Source organism: Humulus lupulus, chromosome 2, assembly GCF_963169125.1.
Source record: "Humulus lupulus chromosome 2, drHumLupu1.1, whole genome shotgun sequence".
NCBI lineage: Eukaryota > Viridiplantae > Streptophyta > Magnoliopsida > Rosales > Cannabaceae > Humulus > Humulus lupulus.
The window spans coordinates 13563328-13575926 of NC_084794.1; the positions used below are offsets into that span (position 1 = coordinate 13563328).

Sequence of the window (12599 nt, forward strand, 5' to 3'; positions counted from 1 at the left end):
AAATGATAATTTATTTAAATAAAATAAAATACATAATAATGCGGTTGATAAAAATACATAGCAATTACAACTTCAGGATATTATTCTTAATATAAGTACACAAGTTTTCATGATCTTTCTTTTGTTCAGGAGTCATATGCGACGTGTCCATGATGAGATAATCCATGTATTTTGTCATCCTATTTTCTTATGTCTCTTTCTCCTTTATCGCCACTTATTTCTCCAATGCAGATGCTTTCCGTTCACTAATCTCAATAAATTTAGCATGTGTGTCTTTTTTTTTTCCTTCCCTTTTCTCTTTGCTGCCTTTTGGCCAGTAGGGCGCACTTCACGTACTTCATCATCACTGATGTCTGCATTGGAAGAAGAAGTACATGCCCCTGATTCTGACACCTTTGTTCTCTTACCACCTTTTGGTTGGTACATTGTATTCCATTTCAGCTCATCCTTTAGCAATCTCCAACAGTCCACAAGCAGAAAATTTGAGTTGTTATTTTTAGATTTGTACAATTGATGTGCATTCTCAAGAATTTGCTCATCAGACCAACCACTGTGATGTACTTGTTGTACTCGTTTATAACACCCATTGAAACGCGCCACCTTTTGATTCATCTTGTTCCAATGATCTTTGCATTGCCTTCCAGTTCTTGCTTGCTCTCCTTTTTGGTTGGTGTTGTAGTATTCTGCCATCCGAGCCCAGAAATATGTAGAAGTTTGGTCATTCCTCACAATGGCATCCTTAGATGTATTAAGCCATCCACTTATCAGAAGTATAGTAGCTTCCTTGCTCCATTTGACTTTACATTTATGCATCGATTCATCTTCATTGTGTAGAACTACATTTTCCAACCCTTCAACACCATGTTTAGGTTGGGTTTCAGAGACAGATGTCGATAATGTTTCACGATTCAAATCAATACTAGACTTTTCCATATTTGGCCTATAATTTCTTGAAACCATTTCGGGTTGGTGTAGGGAAGGCATATGAAAGACATATAGTAGTGAATTTGTTGGTGTGAAGAATGGATCTTGTTGGGGTGTCTCAAAAGAGCCAAAATTTTGGTAAGGGTAAGAGGACATGGGATAATTTTGAGAATTTGGAAAACTTTGGTTAAATTGAGAATATTGAAAATTTGGATTTTGAAGATTAGTAGAGGGAGTATTTTGAAAATTTTGATTGAAATGAGAATATTGAAAATTTGGATTTTGGTGATTGGTATGTGGAGAAAATGATAAATTTTGAAAATTTAGATTTTGGGAGTTGGTATTTGGAGAATTTGGAAAATTTTGAGAATTTTGGGAATCCATTGGTAAGAAAAGAAATTTTGTGATATTGATAATTTGAAAGAAGATGTATGTAATGGTGTGAAAATTTTGATTGAAATGAGAATATTGAAAATTTGGATTTTGGTGATTGGTATGTGGAGAAAATGATAAATTTTGAAAATTTAGATTTTGGGAGTTGGTATTTGGAGAATTTGGAAAATTTTGAGAATTTTGGGAATCCATTGGTAAGAAAAGAAATTTTGTGATATTGATAATTTGAAAGAAGATGTATGTAATGGTGTGAAAATTGAATAAAATAAATGAGTATTTATAGAAAAAATAATAATAAAAAAATCATGTCACCAACAATAATTAAAAAACGGTAATAAAAAAAAACGGTAACAAAATATTTTATATATGTAAAATGTTATATTTATATATATATATATATGTACAATTAAAAAAAAAAAAGAGAAAGCTTCGTTGCCACCATGAGGCAACGGTGAAAGTCATAGCCTGTCAGAATTTGGTCAACTAGCAATCCTCTGAGCTACGCGCGTTGGGGCTGCTCTTAGACATACCTAATTTTATTTTGAGAGATTATGAGAAAATGATTATTTTGATTATTATTATTAGTGGTCTATAATCGTTATTCATTGAAAACCACTAAGGGTAGTGGAAAGCAAATCACAAAATATGATCCCAAAGGTTTGAAGCCAAAGTCTGCTCAGGCCTCCAAAACATACAATTCTAGCAATGTTGTATGAGTACTTTTTGCGACATAAAAACACATTGTAGAAAAGTTTTATTTTTTTCATAGCTTGCTGTAAGTTAGTACACATACAGAAAACACATTAATTAGGAATTAAGAACTCGATCTCAACGTGAAAATTTGATAAAAAGTGGTGCTCGATCTTGGCCGTTTATTTTGAGCCAAGATCAGGCAGTGTATAGTGAACCCTCCCACACTTAATTGTAATTCCTTTAGTTAGTTCATAACATTAATTACTGGCAAAAAATATAGCTATTAGATTAATTATCAGAAGTGCATATATAAATATATATGATAATGACCAGCTATGCATGCATAGATTAACTAACAATTGTAATTAACAGTAGAAAAAGGAAATTAAGAAAGAAAGAAAAGCAGCACAATTGATATATACTACTAATTTATTATTAGCCAATCAACATAAGAATTGCTAGTACATACATGTATATATATACTACCTTTTTTTTCCTTTCTCTTTTTTTGGTAGTTATATATTATTAATAATATATTTGGTAGAATCAACACACAGATTAATTAATTAATTAATGTAGCAATTTTGTGCTTTATAATTGATTAAGTTTGTATAAGAGCAGCATATAAGATAAGATTCCAAGTATCAGGAACTCCGGCGAGACACCAATGACTGCAGTCCATGTCACGGTGGCCGCCGAGGCCGTAGAAGGAGGGGTGGCCGTCCTTTCTTAGCTGTGACAGCGCTGTAACGTTAAGCAAAGACACAGGCTTTGAAATGGAGCGAACCACTTTCTCTACCACCAGTTCTGCCGGGTGTGGCCCACCTCTGTAGCTCAACCCATCTAGTGCTTTTGCTTGTCCAGCACAGCTCCTTCCACTCATATCTCCCCATTCGGTTGCACTGTTTTACAAGTTACACACATTCAAAACATTAATTATAGAACCAAATTAATAATATTAACCTATACATGTATTTTTCACCAATATATATTTTAATAGCATTCCTATATATATAAGACATTTTAAGATTCCTAATCCAAATTCTTGATTATTAAATTAAAATATATAACATCCGATATTAAGAATATATATTGCTTGGTTTTGGTATAGAAAAGAAATAAAGAAAGAAAAAACCACCAATGACAACATGTATAGTTAGGAACTTGACAATTGCATAATGTGCATCCACATGATTGAGATTATTATTATACATGCATGTGACCTACTTTATTAAGTTGTTTTATAATTTAATTAGGGATGTCAATTTAACTCGTGAGTAGGGTAGGAAACATGACTCTTGTTTCGAACTCGCCTCATTTACATTATAATTTATATTTTAAATATAAATATTATTAAAAATTATAATTTATTATTTTTTAATTACTTTATATTAAAAAATATTAATTTTTTTAATTTTTTTTAAAATTAAATATTTTTATTAAACAGGTACCCAATAGAGCCTCAACCCCGAGACAGGACGGGGATAGGAGAACCATCTCCGAGCCCGCCCCGTTTACATCGCTAAATTTAATTTGTGGTGGTTTGAGGATGGTCAAAGGTTACTATTGTACACAAGACATGATCTTTCTATATAAACAAAAAATATAAATATATATATAGTAACTTACTTATTATGGTCGGGGGAAATGCCCTGAAAGAAGACTCTAGTTTTTGTTGGATCAACGTTGGTGTCGATCCAATTAGCCCATGTGTTCAAAGCTTTCTCGTACGCAACCAATCGGTCCATGTCCTTTAATAAAATTTGCCCATCTTGAATGAAATCCCATCTACACTCAAAACAGGTAACATATATATAATTTTTCAGTTGGTTTGACATCATATAATTATACGAAAATATATCTTAAAAAATTATATGTACAATTAACATACGGCTGTTTTCTGCCAGTGTGAAGCCACCAGTGCCAGGTGTTGAAGATCAAAACGTCGACGTTCTTCCACAGTGTTGCACCTCGAACTGAGTTGAGTTCAAGAACTCGTCCCACACTTGTGGGTACAATATCAACTAGAAATGCATTCCTAGAGAACATTACCTTCACATTGTATGCCTGCACAAATTATCCAAATTAACATTATATATATATATCATTTGCTATCATATATATATATTTGGTATTATTAACCAATTATATATATAATAATAAGTCAATGATCACTGCTATAAATATTTTATTGTTGTACGCCAACTTGAGTTAATAATTGTAATCTTTTCTTAACATTCACTAATTAAGAGCACTCACAACAGCTCCTTTAAATGAGTTATTTCTTTAAGAATTTGAAGAATTGTAACTAAATAGTCTTATGCAACTCATATAAATCCACTATGTAAAATAGAGCTCATCTATATTCTTTACATCTTATTAATTTGGGCCACACTAAGAATGAACAATTATTTATAATATTTAGTGATTCCCTACAAATATAGGCGGAAGTACTACACGTCACCACCAAGCACAACCTACTCTTAAAAGATATATTATAATTTTTAAGAAGTAAATAAAATACGTGCAAACACTTATTTTAAAATAATACACACATATATATACCAAAATTTTCATTATACATATTTTAAACTTGATTATTATATTCGTGTTTAAGAAATGGAACATTAAGGTTGATGTATAGTACTTAAGTAGTCAAATCATTATATATAATTATTAATTGTCATTATTAGCGATGCCTCATCAAAACAGCTACTCATAAGTCAAACATGATCAAATCATAATATATAATAATTATTGAGGCCGGTTCCTTTTAAATTATCTTCAACAATGTTAAATTAATATATACATATATATAACTAAATAATTTATTTTATTTTGGAATATTTGTGACAAAAATAGTTAGATTATTAAGTTTGTAGCACTTAAGTACCAAATTTATTTTTTTGCCGGTAAAAGTATATTCCGTCCATATTTTGTTGCAGCCGTCAGTTCCAACTGTTAAGTGTGTTTGTGACATGTTGGTGAAAGTACAAAATTAAATAAATATTTATGTAGAAAGTGCCTAATTTAATAAATATATGCAGTAAAAATACTCAAGTTATGAGATATTTGCAGCAAAATTACTCAGATTTATAAACAAATTTGACATCACGTGGTGGACTTAACAGCAAAATATGTACAAAAGATATTTTCGCTAGTAAACAAATAATTTAAGAACTTAAGCACTAGAAATATAATAATTTAGAAACTTTCACCACATATATATTTTCTTTATTTTTAATATTGCACATAAATTAATTTATGAGCCAACATATGACTTGGCGTAGAAGAGATATTATTCTTACCGGAAATGAAAATACAGAGAGGTCTCCAACCCTAACCAATTTGTATTGGACGAGTGGGTTAGCTGTGTGAAGCATGCAAGTAAGAGATTGCCATTGGTTTAAACTCAACGAGTCCCCCACAAACATTATGCTTTTTCCTCTAAACTTCCACAAGAAATCTCGGCCGTCGAATCTACATCAACAATTCAATCCAACCGTACGTTCAAATGGTGGGAACCAAAAATATTAATGTATTAATTTCTGTCTTTAAAATAGAGCAAATATAGACAAAAGTGTGTATATATTGACAATATAAATATATATATAATTGATGGAAGCTCTACGTTGTTTTGTATTAAAGAGGAATATATATATATGGGACAATTTTTGTTAATGAGCTTTACTTTAAGTTTTATCGGTAAAATTTTTAGTATTCTTAACTTGTGAACAGTTTTCAGCACGATTTTTTTTTATAACCGTATATAATGTAATTCTTTAGAATATCTTGTAAATTTTTAAAAGAATGATTTACCATTTCGAAAACTAAACTCAATCACGTTGGAAGTACTACTAACTGTAGCTATTAATTATATGCTAAAGTATACAGAATTAGCATCTATTATATATGATGGTGAGTGTGAGAAGCCAACAGCCTTTGGGTCCCTCACACATGTCTTTTTCCAAAATGGCCATGTAGCCGCCATAATGATCTATTGGACTAGAGTCTACTTCCTTTGACAAAACTAACTAATCAACAAAACCAAAAAAAAAAGCAATATTAATCTATAAAAATGATCACCATTTGCTATAACTATAGTATATATATTATATATCATTTGTTTTTGCAACCACAAGAGACTGTGGTCTCTCCCTCTCATATATATATATATTATAAATATATTGTGCTGTTCATTAGAATCGTATACAAATAAGAACCAAGTATATATAAAAACTGGTCCCTTTTCAGCAATAAATAATGTCGTGATGATGATTTAAGTAATCTCTAATCAGCCAGCTTTATAAATTGAAGATAACTCTAATCTCTCTTTCAATCGAACAAGCTCATTATTGATATATACCCAAGCATTAATGTGCTTTCTACTTGGATATATAATTAAGAAACTTATTATTATTTGATATATGAATTTCAACCTAATTAATAATTAATTATGTATAAGAATCATGATATATATAAACCTTTTGAGCTATGAAAAGTCACACGTACGTACTGCAGTAATTACCAGCTTAGATGACTAAAAACAGTACAAAATATTACTTATATATATATATATATTTCATGATCACTACAACTACATATTGGGTGGTAAAATTGAAAAACCAAGGAGTGACTTTTGAATGTTTTACTTTGTTGGCAATAAAATTTTATTACCAAACAAATTATTATTAGGGCTAAACAAATTAAAACCATTATGTTGTTTAGCTAGCTATATATATATATATATATATATTTCAACGCATGCTCAAAAACTGTCTGCATTGAAAGACAGAAATATATAGATTGATTAAAAACCATAGAAAGAAAGAAAGGGCTCAATCAAAAGCCATAACATAACTGCATGTGCAGCCCAAGGAAATGACCACACGATATGGACTTATCCAGTACTGACAGCTGGATGACACATATATGTAAATTGTATACTATCCACATGATATAACAAATATATATATATAAACCTAATTCCCTTCAATTATTAATTTACGAATATGTTCTTTCGCCTAGACTAATATATAAATTTAAAAATACATTATTAATATATTCCAATTATTTTATATTATATTAATTAATTAACTTCATTCAGTTACAAACAACTATTTGTTTTTTTCTTATGTATAATCTAAGTCGTCAGTTCCACCCCAGCACCTCCCAACAAACTAAAGTGATTGCTTCGGTTGTTTAATTTACATATAAAGTTACGACAGTTGAGATTTTTCTTTCAAATTTTAAATTTTATCTTCTTTTTTTTAAAAAAAAAAACAAACAATTTTTGGATTATATTTCACCCCAGAATTGTGTTATTCAGCATATTTCCTCTTATAATACAAACAAAAATGAGAAAATATCTATGTATTTTTCTCAAATATACGATATTTATGTGTTTTGTTAAATGACAAATAGACTTATTCCCAATTTTGGTAAACAAAAAATTCAAATATAATTTTTCATTTTCAGCTCATAGATTATTTTTTTCACTTCTCTGAACTAAGAACCTAAGAATTTATCTTATAATTAAAAATATTTTAAACAAAATCTAATCTAAGTACTACTTTAAACTATTTTATAAAAACACTGGCTCTAAACTGTCATTTGACAAAATAAAACAGGACAAATATTGTATTTCCCCAACAAAAATAGACACAATTGCTAGCTTCTTTTCAAATAAATATATAAGCTTAAATTACCAAAAAGACCATAACTACATACACATATTACCGCGTAAGAAAAGCAATACCTTAAAAAAAGTAAATAAATTGTACGTATACTAAAAGCCAAAGCATGAGACCAAAACAAAGCTTAGCCACAAAAACAATTACTTCCAACTTTATACAAACAAAACACAAGAATATGGAATGAACAACACACAAATACAATAAATAGAAACCCAAAAGGGAAATTAATATATATATATAAATTTTTGTGAATAAAAAAAAAGGGGGCATGGGATGGGATATGGGTACCTTGGTAATCTGCAAGCAGAGGGCTGCCATCTGAGCTTGAGGTAGAGCTTGTCAGGTCGACCGTTCTGCACACAATCGAACTCCTTCTCTACAAAGGGACATTTCAAGGTGTCGTACAGAGGATACGACGGGTCGTATACCCAGTTACCCTCCGACAAATCACACCCCTTCGTTGTCGTCGTATTGGGTTGTGTCACTGTCACTAACCGGTTCAAATGCTCATCATGACCATCGTCAGTCTTTGCTTCGCTCCCTGAGAGGAATAGAAATACCAGAACTACTACTACTACATCAATACTTTGTGTTATGCTAAAGCCTAAACAACCCATCGTGGAGAGAAAGAGAGAGAAAAAGTTAGGTCTTGAATAAAACTTGTGTGACTCAATTTGAGTCTACCTAGCTAGCTAGGAAAGAAGCACTGAGTTTACGAGGCTATTTATAAGAATGGGAATTCATGGGCTTTTTTTATTTTATTTATGAATAAATATAGAGTGGGTTTTGGTTTATAAACTTGTATTTAACGTGACAGTGAAAGTGATATGTGTATTAATCAAGAGGAGCTAAAAAAGACGACGACTCGATCAAAGTTTATGTTTATCCATTTTTTAAAAAAAAAAAAATAGTACATTTATAATTTAGAACATATGTTTAGGATTATTATAAATATGATTTAGAGAAATTAAATTAAATATAACCCACGTTTAAAGAATCTTCAATCTCTTTCGGTTGGTGGACATATTTGGTGCGGAGTGTCGAATACACCGAAGGCTTATTTTTCCGGTGGTCCAAAACGAATATTTTCCAGAAATAAAATTAAATTTCAACAAAAAAAACAGTACTATTTCCAGTGAAATAAAATTATATAAATAATTCACTTAGTTCTTATCATCTAATTAATTTTGTTGGTTGGTTCGCCAAAAAAGATACAAAAATATTGTGTTGCTTGTTTATATTGTGTGATGGATTATACTAAATATATTTACAATTATTTAACTTTGCTACTTAAAAAAAAAAAGAAAAGAAGAAAAAAGAATAAAATATTTATAATTAATTATATGATCACATTATTTAATTAGTTTTTATGCATGATCATATAAATTAATACATGAATGGCATAATCTTCATTAAAAGATAGTACGTAAGTAAATCATGATCAAGAAGAAAATTTGAATATACAAAAATATGATCATATCATATATGTAAATATGGGAATGAATTTTAGTGCATATAATTAACATTGTTTGTTTTGTGTTAGGGTTGATATCAAAGTGGTCAAGTTCATTGAATTTTCATCATGCAATAATCTCTCAAATGCTTTTATATACATACATATATATATATATATAATTTTTTGTGCGCATTATTTGAACAAACTTATTAATGTTCCTAGTTTCACAAAATTAAAAATTGAGTCTCTTATAGATAAGCACACGGTCCATATATAATACAGTAGTATCAAGACAAGTAACCCAAAACTTCTTCATTCTTGTTACATTAACCATATTACAAAGTTGACACTTTTCAAAACCTAACCTATCTTCAAGCCAATTATATATCTCATATTATAAAAGTGTTCACATACATATTGGTATCCCATCAATTAATAGAACACCAATCAAATACATCGATATATATATTTATATAATTGACATCAAGTAACACCTAATTAATAAACGCGTCCGCGTTATTATTAAAATTATATATATATATATATATATAAAACACGCAATTATTGTTGCTGTACGTCGTACTTAGTCTATAGGTTCTTAATCTTTCAATTGTATTGTATGTTATAAGCCAAATAATTCCTCACAATTACATTTATACAATAAACATACTATATATGATATTTTTTCTCTAATAAAGCATATGAATCTTTTTCACTGCATATATATATATATCTTCTATATATAAAAAAAAAAAGGGTAAATAATGAAAATTCTTACTTTAACTGTTTGTTTGATTAACTTTAACAGAATATTTTAAATATATAACAGAATATACTTTTAAAACTAATAGATACTTATTAATTATATTAATATAAATTCAAATCATATAAAATATTATAATTATAATATATAACACTAGATATTTAATAATTATATTAATATAAATTTAAATATTATAAAATATCATTATAATTATAATATATAATACATAATCTTAATTTTTGTTAAAAAATTATAATTTATATTTAAAAAAGTTATTATATTATATATATATTTAAAAATCATAAACAATGATTTGGTTTAATTTTTCTTTTAATATATTTATGTAATTCTTTTATGTATAATATTATTTATTTATTTGAAGTTTATATGAAAATGATACAAATTTAATAAAAATACGATATTGCCATGTGGTTTTGTTAAAAAATTAGGGAGAATATTAAAAAATTAACATAACAACCTAGATAATTCTTCTAACTTAATTAATCTCATTGAAAAAAAAGAGATAATTCAATCCAATTTATATCTTTGTGTATTTCATTCATAAGAGGGAAAAAAAATAACTTTGCATCCAATTTATTTTCTTCTAATTTATAAATAGTAAATAAACTGTTTTTTATATATATTTTAATCTAATCTCATCCGTTCTCACTAAATACATATAGTGTTAATAAATTATATATATTATTAGACCTCACATCACTGGCTACAGCCCATGTCACTGCTGAATATATGTAGTATGGATATATATGGAAAGGGTGATATCATCCAATTTATATATATATATATATATATGGATATATATACAAAAATATATATGTATCATCATTGATAAACATATAATATTCACGCCTTCCTGCCCTAATTAATTCATAATTAAATTGAGGCTTTTCTTTTGACAAAAGACCAATGCATCTTCTTTTTTTTATTATATTATTAGTACTATTTGAGAAAAGACTAATTCCATTGATATAAAATATTAAGTTTTAAAAAAATAACTATCAAAGTAAATTCATATATGTACTAAAGGGACCTAGAATGAAAAATATATTGAGTTAAAAAAAATCTTTAAACATAAAACTTACCGAGAAGAAATATATATTTTTTAAAGTCAACTAATATTGAGTGAAATCATTTTTCTTTTTTTACAAAATTGAGTTTAATATCTTATAAGCTCACTTTAATTAATTCTCATATATAACCCAACAAATATTATATTGACTGTATTAGGGAAAGCATATACACAGAGAAAAGCTTAATATATTTCTATTATCATCTATTAAATCAAATGAGGTACACCTGAAGATGGGTACAAATATACTCAGTAGATGGAGTTAGTTAGATTAACTAACCAAGTTAAAGACAAGTTATGCTAACTATATACAAGAGTAACCTAATATCCTAATACTCCCCCTCAAGATGTACTTGGTTAACAAGTCTTGAAAATGAGTAGGAAATAGGGGCTTTGTGAGTATATCAGCTAAGTTTTCTTGTGATGTAACATGAAGGAGCTTCAATTGACCATTTTAAACATGTTGTCGAACGATGTGACAATCTATTTCAACATGCTTGGTGCGTTCATGAAAGACGGGTTCTCTAAGATATGCAAGGCAGCGGTGTTGTCACAGTACATGATGGTTGGTTGTGTGTGTTGAATCTTGAAATCCTTTAACAAAGCAAACAACCATAGTAGTTCACAAGTTGTATTGGCCATAGCACGGTATTCAGCCTCTGCAGAAGACATTGCAACTGTAGTTTGCATTTTAGATTTCTAAGATACAAGAGATTTGCCAAAATAAATGCAGTAGCCGGTGATGGAACGTATGGTATACAGACAAGTGGCCAATCGACATCTGAAAAGGCTTTGAGTTGAAAATTTGATGCTGAAAGATGTGGGGCAGCAACATTGTTGGATTGTGAACCTGTAGATGAGTGAAAAAATAGGCCTTGAGCATGATTGCCTTTGAGGTATTGGAGGAGTTTTTGAGCAGCCTTATAATGAGGTTTTCTACGCTCTTGTAAAAATTGGCTTAACATGTTCACAACAAAAGAAATATCTGGTCTTGTAATGGTTAGATAAATCAATTTACCAATTAAACTCTTGTATGAAGTAGGATCGGTTAGTAATTCTCCATCATCTTTGCTCAACTTAATATTAAGTTCAATAGGAGTTGAAGAAGGTTTGGCACCTGAAAAACCTGTTTCATGCAATAATTGTAGAACAAAGGGTCTTTGAGAGATATAAATACCATTAGAAGTCCGGCCTATTTCAAGGCCAAGAAAAAAACGTAATGGTCCAAAATCTTTAAGCTTGAACTTAGAGTTTAATTTGTGTTTGAAAGCATCAACATCAAGGATCATTGTTACTTGCTAGGACTATATCATCTACATAAATCAAAACAACCAAAAATTTATGAGCATTAATCCTAATTAAAAGTGAATGATCAGAAGGTGATTGAGCAAAGCCTTCTTGGAGCAAAGTGGTACTAAGTTTAGCATACCATTGTCTCGAGGTTTGTTTGAGGCCATAAAGGCGTTTGTTAAGCTTACAAACAGGATTTAGTGGGAGCTCCCCCTTAGGTTGATAACCTTGAGGAAGTTTCATGTAAACATCTTCATCTAAATCATCATGTAAGAAAGCATTATTTATGTCCAA

General features: G+C 29.3%; 2 protein-coding genes across 2 annotated transcripts; both read right to left on the reverse strand.

Moving 5' to 3' along the window:
* Positions 1-204: 204 nt before the first annotated feature.
* On the reverse strand, positions 205-960 carry LOC133813931 (glutathione S-transferase T3-like). The gene has a single exon (XM_062246959.1). The coding sequence runs from the start codon at positions 958-960 to the stop codon at positions 205-207; it is 756 nt and encodes a 251-aa protein (XP_062102943.1).
* Positions 961-2421: 1461 nt separating this feature from the next.
* LOC133817330 (protein trichome birefringence-like 43) lies at positions 2422-8418 on the reverse strand. The gene is made up of 5 exons (XM_062249817.1): positions 7995-8418; positions 5319-5490; positions 3902-4077; positions 3640-3798; positions 2422-2912 (listed from the first exon to the last, which is right to left on the reverse strand). The coding sequence occupies exons 1-5, from the start codon at positions 8321-8323 to the stop codon at positions 2612-2614; spliced, it is 1137 nt and encodes a 378-aa protein (XP_062105801.1). The 5' UTR covers positions 8324-8418; the 3' UTR covers positions 2422-2611.
* Between the last annotated feature and the right edge of the window lie 4181 nt (positions 8419-12599).

Coding starts and splice junctions, on each gene's coding strand:
- LOC133813931 (XM_062246959.1), bottom strand. CDS start 960: ATGGTTTCAAGAAATTATAGGCCAAATATGGAAAAGTCTAGTATTGAT.
- LOC133817330 (XM_062249817.1), bottom strand. CDS start 8,323: ATGGGTTGTTTAGGCTTTAGCATAACACAAAGTATTGATGTAGTAGTA. Junction 5,491..7,994: donor TCTGCTTGCAGATTACCAAG/GTACCCATATCC, acceptor TTGTTGATGTAG/ATTCGACGGCCGAGATTTCT. Junction 2,913..3,639: donor ATTTCCCCCGACCATAATAA/GTAAGTTACTAT, acceptor CTTGTAAAACAG/TGCAACCGAATGGGGAGATA.